The following is a 23,834-nucleotide window of genomic DNA, read 5'->3' on the forward strand; positions in this document are numbered from 1 at the left end:
CGAGAGAGAGAGAGAGAGAGAGAGAGAGAGAGAGAGAGCGAGAGAGAGTTGTGATTGGTGCAGATTGTAATGGAAGGAAATAGGGCCGATGAAGAAGTGATGGGTAAGTACGGACGGATCCAGGAAAGGAAATTTGAGGGACAGATGGTGGTGGACTTTGCAAAAATGATGGAAATGGCTGTCGTGAACACTTTTTTCCAGAAGAGGCAGGAACATAGAGTGACTTACAAGAGTGGAGGTAGAAGCATGCAGGTAGATTATATTTTGAGCAGATGATGTAATCTTAAGGAAGTAACTGACTGTAAAATAGTGGTAGGGGAGAGTGTGGCTCGGCAGCACAGGATGGTGGTTTGTAAGATGACTCTGGTGGTGGGTAGAAAGATTAAGAAGACAAAGGTAGAGCAGAGAATCAGGTGGTGGAAGTTGAGAAAGGAAGAATGTTGTACGGCTTTTCGGAAAGAGTTGAGACAGCCTCTCAATGGACATGAGGAGCTCCCGGAATACTAGACTACTACAGCCAAGGTGTTCAGAGAGACAGGCAGGAGAGTAGTTGGTGTGTTTTCTGGTAGGAAAGAGGAGAAGGAGACTTGGAGACCCCAGAATACAGGGAGTCATCGAAAAAAAGAGGTTAGCAAAGATGAAGTGGGACACAGAGGACTGAGGAGAGGTGAAAGGAATACATTGAGATGCAAAGTAGGGCAAAGGTAGAGGTGGCGAAAGCTAAACAAGAGGGATATGATGACATCTAAGGCATATGACGACATGTACACCAGGTTGGACACGAAAGAATGAGAAAAGGCTCTCTACAGGTTGGCCCCAGCAGGTAAGGGTGATTAAGGACAGAGATAGAAATGTGTTAACCTGTCCGAGTAGTGTGCTAAATAGATGGAAAGAATACTTTGAGAAGTTGATGAATGAAGAAATTGAGAAGGAAGAATCGAAGAGGCAAGTGTGAAGGATCAGGAAGTGGCAATTATTAGTATGGGGAAGATAGAAAGGCAGATCAAAGGATGAAAAATGGAAAGGCAGTTGGTCCTGATGACATACCGGTAGAGGTATGGAAGCAATTTGGAGAGATGGCTGTGGAGTTTTTGACCAACTTATTCAACAGAATACTAGCGGGCGAAAAGATGCCTGAAGAATGGAGGAAAAGTGTTCTAGTTCCCATTTTTAAGAACAAAGGGGATGTTCAGAGCTGTGGGAACTATAGAGGAATAAAGTTAAAGAGCCACACAATGAAGTTATGGGAAAGAGTCATGGAGGCTAGACTCAGGACAGAAGTAAGTATCTGTAAGCAACAGTATGGTGTCATGTTTATAAAGAGTACCACAGATGCATTATTAACCTTGAGGATGCTTGTGGAAAATTACAGAGAAGGTCAGAATGAGCTACATTGTGTCATTGTTGATCTAGAGAAAGCCTTTGACAGAGTTCTGCATCAAGGATCGGCTCTGAATCCCTTCCTGTTTGGTGTGGTAAAGGATAGGCTGACAGATGAAGTTAGACTGGAATCCCCTTGGACCATGATGTTAGCAGATGATATCATGATATGCAGTGAAAGCAGGGAGCAGGTGGAGGAACAATTAGAAAGATGGAGGCATGCACTAGAAAGGACAGGAATGAAGGTTAGCTGGAAGATATATATAGAATATATTTGTGTGAATGAGAGGGGTAGAGGGGGAAGAGTGCGGTTCCAAGGAGAAGAGATAGAGAGGGTGGATGACGAATGAAGGGCAAAGTTTATAAAACAGTGGTACGGCCAGCCATGATGTACGAATTAAAGACAGAGGCACTGAAGAGACAACAGGAAGCAGAACTGGAGGTGGCAGAAATGAAGATGTTGAGGTTCTCTCGGAGTGAGCAGGGTGGATAAGTTTAGAAATGAGCTCATATGGGGGACAGCCAAAGTTGGATTTGTTGGAGACAAGGTGCAAGAGAGCAGACTTCGATGGTTTGGACATCTCCAGAGGCAAGAGAGTGAATATATTGGTAGAAGGGTGCTGAGGATGGAGCTGCCAGGCAAAAGAGAGAGAGAAAACCAAAGAGAAGATTGATGGATGTTGTGAGGGAAGAAATGAGGGCAGTTGGTGTTAGAGAGGAAGATGCAGGATATTGGCGTCGATGGAAAAAGATCAAACGCTGTGACGACCCCTAACATGGCAAGCTGAGAGGAAAAGAAGAAGAAGAAGCATTTCTTTAATGTAGTCAGGACATAAACTACTTGGGGATTAATAGACATGTAGTAGAACTCATGTCTATTGTATGAGTATCTGGGAGCTAGTGTAGAGACACAGAAATTTGAGTAATTGATGGTTTGTTACGTTTCGTACCGGCCTAAGGAAAAGGAAAAAAAAAAAAGAGGATTTGCAGGGGTTTGTGGCCAGAACGGGCTGGAGATGGTGTGAGACAGACATACTGCGTTCTCCTCACAAGCAAAAGTTCTTCTTGTCGGAGGAGGGGATGTCACAACGGCAAAACTGAAGTGACAGCACAGGGGCGAGACAGAAGTGATGTCACAACAGTGCGTTGGGAAAATTCTACACTCTACAGGAGAAGACATCACGCATTTGCTTTGTTTGACTTTCTGTGAAAGGCACCATTAATGCTAAAAGCTACTGTATTTTTGTGACCATAAGGCACATCGTATTAAAGGGTGCAGTCTCAGTTGCGGGTAATTAAACAGTGAGTTTGGTTTTACTTTATTGAATTACTTAATGTAGCAATACAAAATAGATATATAGCAACATTACCTTCAAACATACAGTAACATTCATGTACACAATTCAATAAGCACCCGGAGCAAAACTGAGTTCGGTTGTACTTTATTAAAATATTCAACAATGTAAAGCATGATTTCAGTTGTACTTAATTGAAGTATTTAACAATGTAGCTACACAAAATAGATATATTGCGCCACTATCTTAAAACATACGGTAGCATGCATACACGGTATTTAAAAAGGCAACCGGAGCAACACTGAGCTTGTTTGTACTGTAGTCACATATTTAACAATGTAAACAGTGAGTTGGGTTGGACTTTAATTTAAGTATTTAATAAAGTACGTACTCACATTTTTTTTTTTATTCATTAATCCTCATCCACAAATCCATCAAAGTCCTTATCTTTTCTACCCAAATTGAACACCTGGCCAATTTCTCCACCAAACACGCCAGGTTCCCTCACATCATTGTCTTTATCGGTCTCGTTGCCGCGCAGCTCCTCAGATATGTTGCCACCTTTTCGAATAACAGTGGAAATAGACACGTTAGTCAAAGCCGCAACAATCCATTCATAAATTGTGGCATAAATTGCCAAGCACTACCTCTTACTAAAGGTGTGTTTGCCATTTGTCATCCATCATTCCCCAACTTCACTAAACTTCACTTTGTACACAGTGTTTACACCGATGTCCAGCGAATGAACTTGCTTCATCAAGGCTCCCACAATAATAGCAATCTCCGAATTAATTTGCTGCACTTGTTTTTTCATGGCACTTGTTTGTTCTTTGATCATTAATCCATTGTGTAAGTTGTTCTTCTAACCCGGATCACCTCGTGTTGTTCACGCAGAAACTTAGCTTTGTCTTCTTGATTTGGCAAAGCTCGTTTTCCTGCTTCCTCAACTTTAGCACTATGGATTCGTTGATCTTGAATTCTCTCGCAGCTGCTTGATTCTCATGTTTCTCTGCGTAACTGATAGCTTGCAGTTTAAACTGTGCTTCGTAAGCGTATCTCTTCATTGGTGCCGTTTTGGGGGGTCCTTAGCCAAAGTGATCTTATCGAGCACAAAAGAAATACCAGCATTTTATACCTTCTGGGGGCCTGCGTTTCTTGTCCTCTCCCACGCCCACACTTCCCCCTGTAACGTCCGCATTTTGTCTTCTTTCACACGTCCAGTTTTCCTCTAAATAACGAGCGTGTCAGCAGGAAATGCTCCCAGACAGTTACACATTTTGGACATCGGTTCACATAAGGAGCTCCACATAACTGGGCACCCCGTCCATTTTGGAGTAATTCAAGACTTTTAAGTGCGGCTTATAGTTGGGAATATATGGTACATAGAGGTTTTGGAAAGGCATATGCTGCCATCTAAGGAAGCTTTTTCATGGATGCCCCTGCTTATTTCAGCAAGACAATGTCAAACCACATCCTGTACATGTTACAACAGCTTGGCTTTGCACTAAAAGAGTGTGGGTACTTGACGAGCCTGCCTGCAGTCCAGACCTGTCTGCCATTGATAATGTTTGGCACATTATGAAGCGTAAAATACGACAATGGAGACCCTGGACTGTTGAATAATGAAGCTGTACAACAAGCAAGAATGGGAAAGAATTTGACCTAGAAATATTAAACAATAAGTGTCCTTAGTTCCCAAACATTTATTGAGTTGTCCAAAGAAACGGTGATGTAACACGGTGGTAAACATGAACCTGTCCCAGCCTTTCTGGTACATATTGTAGCCATAAAATTCCAACTTAGTGATTATTTGCTAAAAACAAAGTTTGTCAGTTGGAACATTAAACATCTCGTCTTTGTAGTGTATTCAATGAAATACAGGTTGAACATGAGTTGGAAATCATCGCGTTGTTTTTATATTTGTTTATCACAATGGCCCAATATCATTGGAATTGGTTTTGTTAAAAAAAGAGGTTTCTTGTTCCTGCTGTTAACAGTGGATAAACACACAAAAATAATGACAATACCATCCACAAAAACACACACTGTCTTGACAGAAGTGAACATAAAAATGCACACACACACAGCCGGATTGTGCCCTTTATAATGAAATCCCCACAAATTGGCCTGTAAATTCCACATTGGATAAGATGTTAAGAGGTCCTGTGAAGCATAGACAGTATACGTGATACCACTCTGATCATTGACCTTGTATTGTATGAAGAGGACGGTACGTTTCATGAGCCTAAAAATTGGTAATTTTATGCAGTACTAAATGCAGTAATTAGCAGTAATATATGTACAACTGAGCCTTGCACTACTGACAGGTACTAATGCTCTTTTTTTTTTTTTCTTTTTTACAAACATCAGTTGATGAAAATTCTTGACTCTTCCAGCCTTTGTTTGTTGTGCTAATCTTCTGACATTTTCAAGTCTCACCGTGAATACCTAATTTACCAGTTTAATTAGAAAGGACATATGATTGTCAAAATGGCCTGGAAACCACTTTGAGGTAACAGACGATGGAATTTTTCTTCTTTCTTTCCCTGTAGTGTTGTTTTAGAACAATTTCCTTTTCGTGTAAATGCAAATTAGGATTATTGGTTCTGTTCTTTACTAATTTCCAGTTACTCTTGTTTTTTTTTTTTTTTTAGTACCAAAATACAGAAAGTGTGTATCTGGATAGTTTGTTCCCAATATTAAAATTTTTGAATAGGATAAAAAGGTCACCTCTCGCCATCCATTCTCATGTCCAAGGGCCCATCCTTGCTGAGCGAGAACCCTCTTTCTGCATGATCCATCTGCATGGAAGAACACCCAGCATCCAATAGGACAGCATCAATACTGCCGGCTTTAACGTTGATGCTAGAGAGGAGGGCTTCAAGCTCGCTGAACAGTCCAAGTAATGGTTTTACACGGCCACTAGAGAGAGAGAGAGAAGATCAAGATCAGTTACTTGGGTATTTTGATTTGACTTTTATATGACACAATGTCTTTAAGGATCTCAGCCACAATGGATGTGCTGCATATTTAGATAAATATGGCCTAGGAATTGACTCTACAACTATTACATTTCCTTTAGTGAAATACATTGTGAGGCCAAATGAACACATCAATTTAGATGAAGTGCATCTTAAAGACCCTGTTAAGTAATTTCAGTGGCTTGTTTCTGAATACAGTGGTGCCTTTGTACTCGAACACAATCCGTTCCAGAAGCAAGGTTGAAAACCGAAACGTTCAAAAACCAAAGAGGGTTTTCCCATTACAATGAATGGGAAATAAAATAATGCATTCCAAGCCTAAAAAAAACATTTTCTAAAAGCGTTTTTTAAAGCTTTTTCCCGATAATAAACTTCATAGTAGAAATACCTGTACAGTTTAATAACTTTATATAATTAAATCATTTAAGAAACATATATTTTTGCTTAAAATGTATGATTTAGTAGTAGAGTATGCTAAGAGTAGGCATTGCCGTATCTGTAGCGAATCGGCCCCCCTGGCCTTGTAAACTTTATTTTTATTAACAAAAGTGCAGAATAACTTTAAACAAGGAATAATGAAGGGAGAAAAACACAGTTTTTTTATTTGCACAGAAAGTACGTAACATAAAAAAAATTAACTTGCAACTAGAGGTATGGTTAATGGAACAAAAGAAAAAAAACAATGCAAAACATCTGTTTCAAATGTCTTTGGTGGGGGTGATTCACCCCTTTTTAACAAAAAGAATCTAATGTTGACTGTTTCTGGCGTCTTTTGACCACCTCCGTGAAGTGGCTCATAACAACGTCATAGAAATTTTGCAGTGCTCTGCAACATTCTGCTTTGTTAGGGTGATGGAGTTCTACAAAATTATGGATGTCGTTCCATTTAGTGCAGATAACTTTTATATCGGCACTTGACATATCCTTCCTGCCTTCAGCCTCATCAGATGACATTTCCTCCAACATCTTCTTCTGCTCCTCCAGCAGGTCCTCCATATCATCGGTCTCCATCTCCAAACCGAGATTTTGGCCCATTGTCACGATTTCATGAATGATTTGAAAATCCTGTGGAGACCCCATGTCGCCACCAGCATCTGTTGAAGGCCCTGCAACAACTGCAAGAACTTCGAAGTCATGCTCAGCAACACATTTGGGCCACAATTTCTTCCATGCAGAGTTCATGGTCCTATGTGTCACCTGCCTCCAAGCTTTGTCGACGATGGTGATGCAGTGGTAAATGTAAAAGGATTTTTTCCATCAATCACAAAGGGTTATCTGAAAATTGCTGGGTCAGCCAAGCCTTGGAGTTGGACCTCCACATAACAGGCAATGTATGCTTCACTACCAGGACACGTCGACGTGCAGAGGAGTGTCTGGGTCAACTGGTAGTGTTGCGCACGTTCCGCCGTTTCCGTTTTTTCAGGGTTGCATTCGAAAGCACAATAACTCATCGTGAGTCAGCTGGTCAGGGAGTGTGAATACCGATTTTCGTTTGGAAACCAAGGCAAAACATTTTCGAAATTTTCATTCTTAAACTGAAAACAGACGTTCGAAAACTGAGGTACCACTGAACATTAAATACAAATCAATGCATGTCAGAAAACAAAGCACAAGTACACATTCGCAGTTTCTTGCATGACTCACACCTAGCCCATTACAGTGCTGCAAAAAAGTATTTCCCCCTTTCTCAATTTTCTCATGTTTTTCCATATTTTCCCAACTTCAAAATTTAAGCTCATCGAAGAAATGCAAATATTAGACAAATAGAATCCAAGTAAACATAAACATATTCAAATTATTTTATGTAACATGGTAAAATTAAGTCAATACCAGGGTGGTGCTAGTGAAGGCAAGGGAGGCAAGGCAAATCATGGAGGACCCAAGTGCGGGGAATCAGGGAAGCATGGCAGGAGTGCAGGAGTCCAGAAAATTATATTTAATTCCCAAGAAATAGTGAAACTACTCAAAATACAACAACCAAAAAGCAAAGTAACAAGGAAAACCTTGATTAAACCAAACACTTGAAACTAAACATAACTGACAAATGGACAATTTCATGGGCAAAAAGACTGGTAGGAACAAACAATGACAACAATGGACCGACAAGAACTGTAAGAAACCAGAGACTTAAATGCACATTGATGATCCAATGAGGAAGACCTGGACAAGACGAGTGGCTGGAGGGAGCTGATTGGGCAAAACAAAGGAGGAGGTTAACAAGAACAGCTGGACACAGCTAACAATAATCACACGAGACAATGAACACATGGGACACAGTAAAACATGAAACAAACCCAAACAAACTAAAAGAGACTATCACACTCAAAGCTACATGGCCTTCTGTTGAAAACATAATTACTCCCTTAACCGAATAACTGGATCGATCGTCCTCAGCAGCACCAACTAAAATCAAGTTTTTTGTAGCTGCCATTGTTCACATCACTGGGGAGGTATTTTGGTACACAGTTAAGCAACATGTGCGTGTGTATGCTTGTTAGTCTGTATGCCATGTGAATAGTTGGACACCAGTTCAGGGTGTACTTGCCCACAGTCAGCTTGGATAGAGTCCAGCACGCCTGTGACCCTAGTGAGGCTAAGTGGTTGAGAAAATAGATGGATAAACGGATGGTCGTGTTCTGAGCATGAACCACCTGTTTAAGGTGATGCCACGGCATTTTGATTGGATCATAGTCTTGACTTTGACTCGGCCTCTCCAAAACTTTTCTTTCCCCTCTTTTTGTTTTTGAAACAATTCAGAAGTTGACTTGATGGTGTATTTTGGATCATTGCGCTGTTGCATGACCCAGGTTTTTTTTTTAGCTTGAAGTTACAAACTGAATGAGGAATGTACAATTGCTTGATTCATCAAAAAAAAATTGAGGCTTTTCATTTAAAGTCACACCACTGCATTTCAATCTCACTCAAGTCTGGACTTTGACTAGACCAATCCAAAACTTTCATTTTGTTTTTTTAAAGCCATTCACCAGTTGACTTACGGGTGTGTTTTCGATGGTAACCCTGCTGCAGAATCCAAGTGCGCTACATCTTGAGGTCATAAACTGATGGCTGAACATTCTCCTTCACAATTTTTCAGATAAATAGGATAATTCATAGTTCCATCCATCACAGCTAGTCACCCATGTCCTGGAAGAGCAAGCAGCCTCTGACTATCACATTACCAACACGATTGACTGTTGGTACAATGTTCTTGTTGTGAAAAGCTATGTTACATTTACACCAGATGTGAGGAAGCACAGACCTTTCAAAAAGTTAAACTTTCATCAGTCCATATCCTTGTACCCAAAACCGAGGGAATGATTAAGATGTTTGTTCTTAGTTGTTATTCTTTTTCAAAGACATGCCTCTATGTTCTTTTTGGTGAGCTTTGGTTTTCTTCTTGCAACTCTGCAATGGATGTAATTTTTCACCAATCTCTTCCTTTTTATTGAGCCATAAACACTGAACATAACTGAGGCAAGGACGCCTGCAGTTCTTTATATGTTGCCCTTAATTCCTTTGTGGCCTTGTTGGTGAGTCCTTCCTGGGCCCTTGGGGTAATTTCTGTTGACCAACCACTCCTAGGAAGGTTTAGTATTGTTACATGTTTTCTCCATTTGCGGATAATGACTACCATCATAGTTCACTGGACTCCTAAAGCTATAGAAAAGGTTTTGTAAGACTAACTGATGTCAATTGCTTCATTTCTCATCTGTTTCTTTGTATCGTGACATTTTCTTGCAGCTTTTTCAGATCTTATGGCTAACTTCACTTTGTCAGGTTCTATTTGAAGGGATTTCTTGTTTTAACAGATCTGGAGGTAATCAGACTTTGGTGTAGGGTGTGAAAACGAACCCAACTCTCCTATGAACACACACACACGAGCAGACAGATATATACACACAATATTAAAATCACTATATTACTACCCTACAGTTCATAAACATGCAATAACAGTTAAGACTGCATCCATCCATACATTTTCCATACTGCTTGTCTCTGAGTCTTATTTGCTTAACGTATTGCAGATAATGTAAAATGAATGCATGGTACCGTAACACACTATTTCACATTGACAAGGTTACTTTCTGAACATATTTGATGGTGTGGGTGTGCGGGTGTGTGTGTGTGTGTGGGGGGGGGGGGGGTAGAGTACCACTGCTGACCTTTAATTTTTCTGCTCTTGTACATTTAAAAAATGAACATAATATTCTTTGGAAGCCTTGTATCTGCCTCACCTATTCCATGAGGACTTTCCAATAACTAACAGAGAAAAGCCAATGTATACTCAGTCACTTGCTCATTGCAAGCACGGTAAGATCCTCAAGCCACACATGAAAAATTCATGTGACCTTTTAACATTGTGTTATCAAAGATGATGGCACAAGATACCAACAGGAGTAACAATCTTTACATTAAAATGAAAAAAGTACTTTTCTACCAGCTTTTTCCTACAAATTTTCCAGTGGTTGTTACAGTACTACTGTCTTTTCTAAATGGTAACTTTAATACTTCCAGACGAGAAGTCTCAGCATCCAATACTCAGAACAACAGACTTGCAAGTTTATTTCATTATCACATGCAATTGCAAAATATTGATTGAAATGTTTTATGGGTTTGCAAAATACAAAAATAGAGTTTTTATCTCTCTCTCTCTCTCTCTCATATATATATATATATATCTTCTTTTTGCTTTCGGCTTGTCCCGATGAGCGGGCACCACAGCGTGTCATCTTTTTCCATCCAAGCCTTTCACGTACAACTTCCTCTCTAACATGCACAGTCTTCATGTCATCCCTCACAACATCCATTAAGCCTTTCTTTGGTCTTTCTCTCGCTCTTTTGCCTGGCAGCTCCATCCTCACCACCCTTCTACCAATGTACTCACTCTCTCGCCTCTGGACATGTCCAAACTATAGCGACGCTGCACGGTGGACTAGGGTTCAAATCTCGGTCCCACCTGTGTGGAGTTTGCATGTTCTCCCCTGTGCCTGCGTGGGTTTACTCCGGACACTACGGTTTCCTCCCACATCACAAAAATATGCATTCATTGGACACTCCAAAATGCCCTTAGGTGTGAATGTGAGTGCAACTGTTGTCTGTCTTGATGTGCCCTGTGATTGGCTGGCAACCAGTTCAGGGTGTGCCCCGCCTCCTGCCCGATGAGAGCTGCGATTGGCTCCAGCACTTCCGCGACCCTAGTGGGGATAGGTGGCTCAGAAAATAGATGGATGGATGGATATATTCATCATATTTACCATTATGTCTGTTGTGAACTGGCACTTGTAAGTGTCAGTAAAATTGAGTACTATTTTGAAATATGAGCAAATGATGGTGGGACAGAAAAGAGGTTAAACATTTTTTTCCAAACTAAGGAAACAATCTGCAAAATCAAACCAACAGAATTAAAACATGTTTTCCAAATGAACAAACATATTCTGTTTAAACTATTTTTCCTTTGCATTACAAGGGGATGCCTGGGTGATCTACGCTTGTTGTTCCCTGGTGTTTGAGATCGCAAGCCAGATACTGCTGAGAAGCTGTGGTAGGACAACAGAACATTTTATTGTATGGTTAACTAATTGATTTTTTTTTTCACCTAGCGCGTTCCATTTTAATATGGTCACGAGTAATATTCTTTCTCCTGAAGCCTGTTCTGTGTTGGGCAATCTGTTCTTTATTCTTTTCTGAATAGTTTCTCTTTTTTGTTTGTGTGCTCAAACGTACACTTGTACACAAACAATTCTCTATCTTTTTCTGTAGATGTCTGTTTTTCTACAGAGAGAGTTTTTGGTTTAAAAATGATTCGAAAAAAAAAACCCTTTTATAAAATACTCTTCATACAAAAATCATAATCATCACAAATATTTGGACACATAAATGGGATTATTCTTCCATGACTAGAAAATTAACTCCTTCCACAAAGACAAAGGTGACAATATCTTACCTGCCTAAATTAAAAGCAACACTGTGATCCACATCATGTTTTGAAATTGCTGATTTAAAATGTGCAAAGGTTACATAATATTTTCTAAATTATTAAATTATTTATGTGTGTCCAACAGAGTTTGATAGATAAATGCCTTATGTAAGGTATTTTATTATTAAAACACAAGTTTCAGTGGTGTATGTGCTAAGGTCCAAGTCTGAACTCCTACTTAAGAGTCCTGAACTATTTATGGTGGCAGTGGCCCACAGAATGTTTTCTGGTGGCATCAGTGGAGGTTCTTGGGATGGAGGCAGTGCCCCACTAACACTGTGCCTGAACCTCCCAGTGGCCCCCCAGTCCATACTGTAACTAGGAAATACTGTAGTATGATAATGACAATCACATCAGCAGCTCATTTGAAGTACCTATGCACTTGCCGCACAATGAAAACAAGCAAAGAGCCACTACACAGAGCACAACCTACACTCACTGTACAAAAACACAATAAAAATGGGAGAGGAAATTACACAGACAACTTGTTTTTATAGGAACACACCAAATATGGCTGACATTACCACTGAAACGTAATTGCTGCATGCCAGGAAGTCTGCATCCATGTCTTCTAGCGCTAAAGCACATACCACAATTTCTCATGTATAATGCATCCTGAAGTATAATGCGCAACCCCAAAAGTTGACCTAAAAAAAAAAAAAAAAAAAAAAAAAAAAAAAAAATCAAGAAAAGCCTTCTACCAATGTACATCACCAATTTGCTGCTATCCATATGCTCAAAATATTAGGAATGATCTATATTTTTATTTTGCTAGATTTGTACTTATTGTGTGTTCTTATATTGTTTTGCAAAAAAATGTCTGTACAACAATCATTAATAATAATCTTTGTGCATGTGCTGATGTAAGCGGTAATATATACAATGCTTTGTGAAAGTATTTGGCCCGCTTGGACTTTTCAACTTTACGCCACATTTCAGGCTTCAAACAAAGATTTTTTTTTCAAGAATCAATAACAAGCGGGACACAATCATGAAGTGGAATGAAATTTATTATATATTTTATACTTTTTTAACAAATAAAAAACTGAAAAATGGGGTATGCGATATTATTCGGCCACTTTACTTTCAGTGCAGCAAACTCACACCAGAAGTTCAGTGAGGATTTCTGAATGATCAAATGTTGACTGATGATGACAAATTGAATCCACCTGTGTGTAATCAAGTCTCAATATAAATGCACCTGCTCGGTGATAGTCTCTGGGTTCTGTTTAAATTGCAGAGAGCATCATAAAGACCAAGGAACACACCAGGCAGGTCCTAGATACTGTTCTGGAGAAGTTTAAAGCCGGATTTGGATACAAAAGGATTTCCCAAGCTTTAAACATCTCAAGAAGCATTGTGCAAGCAATCATTCTGAAATGGAAGGAGTATAAGACCACAGCAAATCTATCAAGACCCGGCCGTCCCTCTAAACTTTCACCTCGAACAAGGAGAAGACTGATCAGAGATGCAGCCAAGAGGCCTTGATCACTCTAGATGAACTGCAGAGATCTGGTTATGAGGTGGGAGAGTCTGTCAATAGAACAACAGTCGTAACGTGCGCAAATCTGGCCTTTATGGAAGAGTGGCAAGAAGAAAGCCATTTCTCAACAATATCCATAAAAAGTCTCGTTTAAAGTTTGCCACAAGCCACCTGGGAGACATACCAAACATGTGGAAGAAGGTTCTGGTCAGATGAAACCAAAATCGAACTTTTTGGCCACAATGCAAAAGGCATAAAAGCAACACAGCTCATAACCCTGATCAAAGCATCCCTCCCTTTAAACATGGTGGTAGCAGCCTGCTGGTTTGGGCCTGCTTTTCTTCAGCAGGGACAGGGAAGACGGTTAAAATTGATGGGAAGATGAATGGAGCCAAATACAGGACCTTTGTGGAAGAAAACCTGTTGGAGTCTGCAAAAAACCTGATAATGGGATGGAGATTTATCTTCCAAAAGGACAATGATCCAAAACATAAAGCCAAATCTACAACGGAATGGTTCACAAATAAACGTATCCAGGTGTTTGAATGGCCAAGTCAAAGTCCAGATCTGAATCCAATCGAGAATCTGTGGAAATCTTGCCCTTCAGTCGGCTACAATCTGTAGCAGGTCTTCATAGCGTCAGGTCGCTATCAAAACAACTACAGCTCAAACTATTAGAAACGACTGTAATGGGCACATTAAAAAAAAGCGAGCATTTTAATTGTGTGTGCCCTCACGTTTTTTTTTTTTTATGTACCCATTACACTAGTTTCTAGATAGTTTGAGCGCTTGTTGTTTTGATGGCAATTTGATGCCATAGAGCTCTCATTTTGAACTATCGCGATGATTCCTGTTTGCCCACTTCTTTGGCAGGAGTGATGACACTTATTTTCAAAGCTCCTGCATAACTAGCCCTTGTAGTCAAGATTTTCTGTCTTGGTTTAAGTTAAAACAAACTCAGGGGCCGCCCTTTATGACGTATGGGGCAGTAGCAACAAATATGCTCCGCTAATGATTGTAAAATGGGAAACTACCAAGGGCAGGTGAAGAAGCTAAGGTTGGTGGCGCACATTACCGTGATACAGATAAATGTATAGGACATCGAATATTATATTAAAATGTAAATATATACCATTTTTTACCACTATATTTACCTCTATATGACTATACAATGTGAGTTTCTTTTAGTTTTTAAGCTACACCTGAAAGATAATGAATAAATAATATAAATACATAATGGCGGCACTGTGCATCAGCTGTAAAGTTTTGGCCTCACAGTTTTGAGGTCCAGGGTTCGATCCCGGCCCCGCCTGTGTGGAGTTTGCATGTTCTCCCCTGTATGGGTTTTCTCCGGGCACTACGGTTTTCTTCCAAATTCCAAAAACATGCAACATTAAATGAACACTAGAAATTGCCCTTAGGTGCGACTGTTGACTGTCTCCCTGTGCCCTGCAAATGGGTGGCAACCAGTTCGGGGTGTACCCTGCCTCCTGGCTGTTGACAGCTGGGATAGGCTCCAGCACTCCCGCGACCCTTGTGAGGATAAGCGCTAAAGAGAATGGATGGATGGAAGGATAAATATATAGTTGAGATATTGTATCAACACAAAAGGTCATTACTATTAGTACTTCTCATAAATTATCAGCCAACTTCATGAAATATAATAGCAGCCTGTCAGGCTAGTCTTCAATATCAACGTGAGTTGACAGCATGCTTCAAGATAACATTAGTTAAACTCGTGATTTGGAAAGTTACATTTTCAACACAAAGTAGTTTAAAGTTTAGTTCACCATTCCACAAATGAACTAGTTCAGCTCATAGTTAATGAATCAAAAAATGTAACTAATTTCTCCACTCCAAAAATAAAACAGTTCATAGTACTTTTTTGTTTCATCTCAATATGTTTCTATGGAGCTATTCCCCTTAAAATACTGGCATTTTATTCCCTGATTGTTGCCACCCATTCAATAAACACGAGAGGCCAGCTACAGCTTTTGCTCAATGTACAATCTCAAAAACATGATAAAAAAATTGGTTCCTTAAATAGTCTTCTTTTTTTTTTTTTTTAAAGGAAATAAAACAAAAACAGGACTTGTTGAGACAAAAAGATGCAACACAGTAGGACAAGAATGATTGTGAAAGGACATTGATAAGTTTAGATTGCTCGCAGTTCGGGCTGACTATATTAACAAAATATTTTATCAATACTAACAGTATATGACAAGATAAATTCCCAATCATGACTGTGAGACTGTAAATCGTTTTAACTAAAGAATTCTGACACTTTTTTTTTTTTTTTCAAGATTCAATTATTCCAATTGTGTGCAGTATTGCAAAAGAACCACCAAACAACACAGTCATTCCTATTTACGCAGTGTTGCTGAACACACCTCACATTCTCAAGCAGCTCAGGCTATTTGACTTGAATGGCGCTCGTTGCTGCAATGAAGTGGTTGCCAAACACAGAGTTTCTGTGCAGACATATGAAGGCTCTTATAGAGTGTGTTTCCATTGGTTCATCCTGGAACTCTTGAATGAGAGTGAACATTTATTCGAAAAACGTTTTTCGACGACATTGAGCTTGTTCACAATTACCTTCACCAGCCAGAAATGATCAGTAAGTTCAGTGGATATACGCACAAAATAGCAACTATCAACTCATTCAGGTACAAGACCGGTTAGTCTTACCAGAACATAAAACCAAGAAAACCTGCAACTGTAGTCTATTCTAATAAACATTGAATATAGGCTTAATGTGTTGGTAAAATCTTGTTTGCCTCTCGACTGCTCTTTGCTACCTATAAAAATGGGAATATGTGATGTATAGATGTCCATCTTCAGGTAATATGCATATACAATGAAAATGCAATGATAATACCATGAGCAAATCAATGTAGACTGCCTCTGTGTGTGTGTGTGTTGTGTATGAGCATGCATGTTTGCGTAAAACTGTACCCCTTTGACAAAATTCCTGACCCCAGCTTGCCCCCCTGTAAAATTGAGCTATTTGGGCTACATGTTTTTCTTCAACAGTAGAAAATATAATTGCACAACTTAAAGTTACTGTACCAGAAAATACAGTATGTAATGATAAAAAAAACCTCTTGAAATTATTGCAGAGGTTAATATCAAGCCATTGCTGGGCCTCTTGGGATTCCTGTTTTTGAAACTATAATTTACTCGTCTTATTTGAGTGAGATGCCCAGGAAGTCCTTGGAAGATGGGTTGTTTGAATTTTTTTAAAAAGCCTTTACGGGAGCTATATTTAAAGCAACAAACCACCAACAACGTTTACAGAATAGACAAAGACACTCGACAGTTTCATGCTGAAGAGCTCTGTAGAATATTAAGAGAAGACTTGAAGAGAATTTTTTACTTCATTATCAAGCTAATATTTTGCTGGTTGTCTGCAAGCGAGAGACTTTCACCAAAGATTTTCAGTTAACAAAAGTGGAATTGAATTAATTTGAAACAAGTCTGTCCTGTCCTATGTTCAAAAGTAAGCACCATTTCCTCTCTCTTTGACCCCATAACATATTCAAAAGTTTATGGAAAGTTGATAAACAGGTTAGGAGATTGGATATTTTGAAGAGGGCCACTATCTTGTATGAAGACAATGATGTTCAAAATACTGCTGCTCCTCACAAACCATGCCAGAAATACTCCCTTGTGTTGACCTGTTCAGTTCAGTTACTTGCGTCACTGAAGACTAAGACAAGATGCTGATTGATTGCTTTCAGCAGGGGACCAGCGATGAAAATATCTTCAATCCAGTGAAAGAAAAACAGAGATGGTTATAAACATAGAACACACACAGAGAAACTGGTGCTCAAATGTTTGTTCATATTTTCAATTTGTGCTACCTCGGTTCAGCTAAAAAAAGATTCAACACACTCGCTGTATCCAGTCCAGACAAGAGAGACTTTTGGTAAAAAATAAATATAAATTAAACTCACACCCACAAAATTCTACAAATCGATGTTAAGACCATAAGTTGAATAAATATTTGCATTTTAGTTTTGATTTTTCTGTGGATTTTTTCATGATTTCACCTATTCAGAGGACTGATATGATGATCTCAGCGTTTTATAATCAGTTTCTCTGATGAGTCTAACTAAAGGGAAAATACTTCAGGAGGTTCTTTCATATTTTATTCAGTATGGGGGAAAAGATAAAGATGTGATTGGGATACTTTAAAAAGGGAAATATACTGTATTATTATTTCGTTTTTTTTACTAAAGAAATTGAAACTGGCTGTCATTTCCAATGATATCAATCCATTCTGGAACAACTGGGAACTAACTAAATTCCTTTGGAGAGCATACAAATACTGTTATGTTAATAATTTTAAAGGTTAATGTAGCAATGAGTATAGACCTATCAATTAATCTATTTATTTTCCGAGTTGCTTACCATCATGAGGGTTGCGGGAGTGGTGGAGCCTATCCCAGCTGTCATCGGACAGGAGGTAGGGTACACTCTCAAGTGGTTGCCAACCAATCGCAGGGCACATGGAGACAGAAGACAGTCGCACTCACAATCACAACTCTGAGCACTTTAGAGTCTCCAAATGATGCATGTTTTTGCGATGGGAGAGCAAACCGGAGTGGCCGGATCAAACCCATGCAGGCACAGGAAGAACATGAAAACTCCCCATGGGGGGGATGGGCTGGGATTTGAACCCTGGTCTTAACAACTGTGAGGCCAACGCTCTACAGCTGTTCCACCATGCTGCCAAGTAGATTTGGGTGACAACTGGTGACAGTTTTGCCACATTAAACCACATGAAACTCTGTCAATTGTGGGCGCATGCGGAGAGGAAAAACTCGACGTCCATAAAATTATTATATATTATAATTTATATAAATCAAAGAATCTACAGAAACAACAAAAATAGATAAATTTGCTTTTGTGACTGAACTCTTCATATCCTTCTCTTCTCATCCTTTTTTCATGTAACCCTATCTACTGTATCCTCCTGTCGAACACCAACTGTCCTCATGTCTTCCCTCACTCCAGCTATCTACCTTAACTTTGATCTTGCTTGAGCTTTCTTGCCAAGCAGCACCATTCTCATCACCCTTCTACCAATACGCTCTCTCTTCTGGACATGTCCAAACCAGCAAAGTCTGCTTTTAGTCCCAAAAAGATATAACTTTGGCCAGTCCTCTGATGAGCTCATTTCTAATTTCATTCAACATGCTCACTCCTAGAGCAAACCTCAACATCTTCATTTCCACCACCTTCAGCTCTGTTTCCTGTTGTCTCTTTATTGCCTATGTCTTGTATGTCTTAGTATGTGACGTCACTTGACTAATAAAGCGCAACTGGATTGGCTGGGTGTTGGGTTCTGAACTGAAGTAACACTGGCTTCCTAACACTGAATTTAGACAGTGTATTTCAGACTGCAAATTGAAGCCAGTTGAATCTCAGATGACTCAAAATATTGCATTTGAATTTTAAAGGTTGAATTTTTTTACAAGGCGATTTTGTTAACATTGAAAAGTTAAACTGAAATACAGCTATTGGAAATGTGATCACTTTGAAATAATGTGAATTATACAACTTAAAATTTTCAGTGGCATTTTTAATTCAAATCCTGGTGGGACATATTTACTTCCATAATGGAGACGTTTGGAGGAGAGGAGTTCAGGGATGATGGTGTTCAACGCAGAGCTGAAGTCCACGAACAGGATGCTTGCATAGGTATCCTTGCTGTCGAGATGTTCAAGGAAGAAGTGCAGACCCATCTTGGCAGCATCATCTGCAGACCTGTTTACTCAATCGGCAAACTGCAGTGGCTCCAGCAGGGGGCCTGTGATGCTCTGGAGGTGGTCGAGCAAAAGGCGTTCAAAGGACTTCATGACCACAGATGTCAAGGCAACAGGCCAGTAGTCATTAACAGCTCAGACTGCTGCTTTTTTTGGGGACTCGTAAAATGGTGGAGCGTTTAAAGTAGGTTGGTACTTCATACAGTTGTAGAGACCTGTTGAAGATCTTTGTGACGACAGAAGCAAGTTGGTCTGCGCAGACTTTGACACAGAATGGGGACACAAGCACTGAGCCTGGCGCTTTGTTGATCTTTAGTTGTTTGAAGATCTGCTTAAGGTCCCTTTCATAGATGTTAAATGGTGGGGTGGAGGGTGGGTGCGGCGTGTTGGTGCGTGGAGTGGAAGTGTCTATTTCGAATCTACAGTAAAAGCTGTTTAGGTTGTCGGTTAGCCCGCTCGTTTTCTACCAGAGACTCTTCTGTTTCATAACATACCAGACATGTTCCCTTACCTGTTACAACCTGCTTTGGTTTGTTTCTTCACTACTTGACTCCACTCATCATTGCTCTGGACTGGTGACCCCAAATAAAGTCCTCCACCCTCATTATCTCTTTCCCCTGTAGCCTCACTGTTCTCCCTGCATCCTTTTCATTCATGTATGTTCTGTGGTACCTCTACTTACAAAATTAATCCATTCCAGAAGTCATTTCGTAAAGTGAATTTTTCGTATTAGCTCATTTTACATGTAAATAGCCTTATCTGTTCCAAGCCACACACACACACACACCGCCAAAAATAAGCATTCAAAGTAGGTAATGTAAAGAATAGTTTAGAAAAAAACAAACACATTCATTTACCTTTGGCATTTCGCAACTATACGAAAAGAACAGTGAGTGAAAAGCAAAAGGCAACGTGGGGGACAGAAGAGGAGGGAAACTTTGACAGCCAAGAGAAAACATTTGTACGAATGTACACATGCGCACAACTTAATTCCACAGTTTCTTGGGGCCCATGTTAAAGAAAGATGAATAAACTTGGAAAAAAAAAAACAACAAAAAAGTTTTCCAATGTACGTTAGCTTGTGACAGCGCTAGTGTTATTTGGCCTCCTAGCCAATGTGATACCAGGAAGATGCTGTGGCGATAGCCCATTCAATGGGAGAGCTACTCCAGTGATTTCCAACCTTTATTGAGCTAAGGCACATATTTTACAATTGAAAACTTGAACGGCACACCAACAAAAGTAAATGTCACCAAAAATTGATCGATTAATTACTGTATGTACTTCCTGCCATCTAATAGAAGAGGATTTTTTTGTTCTGTCTGTCATTGTGCCTCACTGACACAAATAGATGAATAAAGATACATTATTTATTGGAATAAATGTTTTTTTAGTAATTACATAACATTGGATAACTTCCCATGGCACACCTGAAGAGCACTCACGGCACACTAATGTACCCCAGCACACTGTTTGGGAATCACTGTGCTACTCTATCGCGCCAAACAAACCAAGATACGGGAAGTGCATCATGGGTAAAGATTGACGTCTTTCCTATTCAGTGGGATGGCAGGAAGAAGCTACGGTGATAGTCAATGGGAGAGCAGCTCTATCACCCCACACAAAAAAAGATACTGGATGTTTATGTTCGGTGAAATTTGGGGAATCCAGCACCCATTTTTTCCTTTCGTGACCTGAATTTTCTTCATAAGTAGAGACAATATTTTTGTGGCGTTTTGTAACTTGAAATTTTTGTTACAAAGAAACATTAATAAGTACAGTTACCACTGTATATTGTCTTACTTCTGCTTATCGTAATTCCTCTTGTATGTCTGCTCCCCCCCCCCGGCCACTGTTCCTCCACCTGCTCCCTGCTTGCAATACCACAGTTCTCGAGATCCACAAAGACAATGTTGCTCCTTTTGACCTTCTCTGTACTTATCCATCAACACCCTCAAGGTAAATACTCTGGTAGTCTTTCTTTGCATGAAAACATATTGCCGCTCGCAAATACTCACTTCTGTCCGGAGGCTAGCCCCCATTACTCTTTCCATTGGCTGCATGTTGGTACGACTGGTTCCGATTGGCAGCAGTAGTTGGACTGGATTTGGTTCCAAAAAGAGTTGGACTCCCCCAGGACTGCTCTTTGTCACAGACCCATTTCATGATCAATCTCCATTCATCCCAGCCTGTGCACATTTTCCGTATCAGAACTCTACACTGCCTGCATTGAAGCCTTCCAGATTCATAAAGTCAGCGTATTAGCGTAGAGTATTAATCTTCATCCAAAGTACACAGGCTGTCTCAAGCACTGTTGGATGTGAGCTACTCCTCTCTCCACGATCACATTTACCTACATGTTATTCATTGTCTGCAGTGCTCCTCGAAGCCTCCCCACCTCGCTTTCCGCTCAAGCCAAGCCGCCAAGCTCATGGCACCTCTTCCTGCACGTTACATGTCCTGATGATCCACTACCACACCTTGGAGCTACTTACCCTGAGCTATTATCAAATAAATCACTCATCTTCCTGTGCTTCCGTCTGCTTTTATCCAGTCAAACATCATATAAACATCATCCATGGCAGAATGCTCTAGCCAACATTGCGTTTTTTTCCCACCACAAAACGTGATTTTGACGTATATAGTTTTTTGTAACTCCCACCATGAAAATCCTCTTGAGGGATTTGTTTTTGAGAAGAGGCCGATAGTGACGTACAGGGCAGGAACGCCCTCAAGTGGACTCTATTGTGTTTCTATTAGTTTTAACTCCAGGAAGGTAGCTCGTTGTTCCTTCATGTTAGCCAAAATGCAGGCTCATCGCATTGCTGGATATTGCTCGAACACTCAGGAGGATGGATTTACCCTTTATAAGTTTGCAAGAGACCCAGTTCGTCGTGAAAAATGGATTGCACGGGTGCAAAGAACAAGAGCTTCGGGGGTTCCAATTGTCAGGTAGGTGTGTATAGAGCTACAAAAAAAAAAAAAAAAGTTGGGGGGGGGGGAACCAGTGATACATCTCTCATAATGTAACAAAAGATCTGCGTACGTATGACAGGGGTCCTAAATGTATCGATGTGCGCGTCGGCGCCATGTCCGCCGATGTGCCTCGCAGAGGAAACGACGGTCAAGGCATGTTCCCCGCGGAGGAACTGGCGGCCAAGCCGTGTGGCCCACGGGCGAGCCGATGGCCAAGCCGTGTGCCCAGCGGAGGAACCAGTGGCCAAGCCCTGTGCCTCGCGGATGAGCCGACGGCCATGCCGTGTGCACCACGGATGACCACGGCTTCGGCCAGGCTGGCTCATACATACTGTCTGGGATTCTGTTGACAGAAGTAATACCCATATCATCTACAGTAAATATGGCTCGAAACAATAGGGTAATATTGCCCTGGTCACTTCACTCGATTGTGAGATGTTCTCTTCTTCGAAAAGAGCTTCTGTGTCTGAAGGGACTGTCCCATAGACGGGGCCACAACGCATTTTCAATGGCAAATGTCTGGGGTGACGTCATGGACAGCAATGCAGCCAATATCGCGACCACTTGGATGTCGAATGACACTTCCGCAACTCTCCGCTCATATTTAATTTTTCGTATAGACATTGAAGTGAATAATGTTATATGTATAATTCATTACAATATCTATTTTAGAATGGTTATAGGGATGACACTTGACTATTAAACTGCATCCACGCCTTGAAGTCTTGACACCCTTTGCAAAATTATCATTGCACTGGACTATCCCTCTAATGGGCATTCTAACTGGTAGAAGAATCTGTATCCTTTTGTGGAATCCTGCACAACTTTGAGTTAAAAAAAAAATCCCTGTCAATTCACTGTCCATTGTTTTTCTTACTCAAAATGTATGTCAGACTAGGGTGGCTCCAACTACCGGAGACATATTTTTGTGTGTTGTTTACATATTTGGGCAATAAAGCTAATTCTGAATCAGAGTTACCTCGAATCAGTAGTTACTTTACTGATTACTTGATTTCAAAAGTAACTGTTAGAAAAATAAAACATTTTAGTTACTTTTAGCTGCTGCCAAGTGCCAAGTGGAATATCACATATCCATAGTACATGGTAATGTACAACACAAGTTGCAGAATGTCATAAGCCAATAACTTAAAGTGCCACCAACACAAAAATCACATTTTAAAATAGGTATTGTGATCAAAACTACAAAATATTAATCAAAGTGATTGATTATACCAGTCGGAAAAAGTGAGTTGGGAGCGTTTTATAAAAGTGCAAAGTTGCGCGAGTCTTACTCGACACAATGCGCATCCTAGTGGCGGCTACATTTGTCTGTGACGTCATTTGCAGGCATCATACTGGATCCCCGGCATTGAACACTGTGCCGAATCCAATGGCAGATGAACATGACCAATTTTCAGATTTTTCTGACGCCGCTTCTGAGACTGAACTTCTTTTTGAGGAAGAAAACATCTCAAAACCGAATGAAGCGACCGGGGCCATTTTACCATATCGTTTCAAGACATATTTAGACGATATGCGAATCACTTCTCCACCAACAACAGACTCCCCCGACACACACAGACGCGGACGACGAGGGACCTGATGAAATATTCAAAATGACTGGCCCATAATTGTTTAATTTCCTCACCCCTTTTACAAGTCTTGTGTATGTAGCGTACTCAGGAGGACCCATGCCACGCGAAGTAAATATGGATGTGTTATGTGTGTCTTATTGTTATTTCAGTTATTCATTGTATATTCTTCTCACTATTTTCCTTTCTTATGTACTTTATTACTTACATTCTTTGTCAAGTTATTATGATGTGAGTCTTTTATTATGTTCTGAGAGAAGGACTCCATTACGTCGTCGGACTTAGATTTCTAGAATGTTGCTATAAGGACGTGGATGGCGGTTTTAATTAGTACTGCTTCTTTCGGACAAGTACATAAGTACACACACGCCACACTGCC

The 23,834-nt window shown here is 40.2% G+C and overlaps 1 protein-coding gene across 2 annotated transcripts in view; it reads right to left on the bottom strand.

Moving 5' to 3' along the window:
• The window catches only part of mettl15 (methyltransferase 15, mitochondrial 12S rRNA N4-cytidine), a 100,267-nt gene that overhangs the window by 40,172 nt on the left and 36,261 nt on the right, over nucleotides 1-23,834 (bottom strand). For both annotated transcript variants that reach the window (XM_061815512.1, XM_061815513.1), the window contains exon 4: nucleotides 5,406-5,597. In XM_061815512.1, coding sequence (XP_061671496.1) covers nucleotides 5,406-5,597 — 192 coding nt within the window. The remainder of the gene's footprint in view (nucleotides 1-5,405; nucleotides 5,598-23,834) is intronic.

The sequence above is a fragment of the Syngnathoides biaculeatus genome, chromosome 3, assembly GCF_019802595.1.
Source record: "Syngnathoides biaculeatus isolate LvHL_M chromosome 3, ASM1980259v1, whole genome shotgun sequence".
Taxonomy (NCBI): Eukaryota; Metazoa; Chordata; class Actinopteri; order Syngnathiformes; family Syngnathidae; genus Syngnathoides; species Syngnathoides biaculeatus.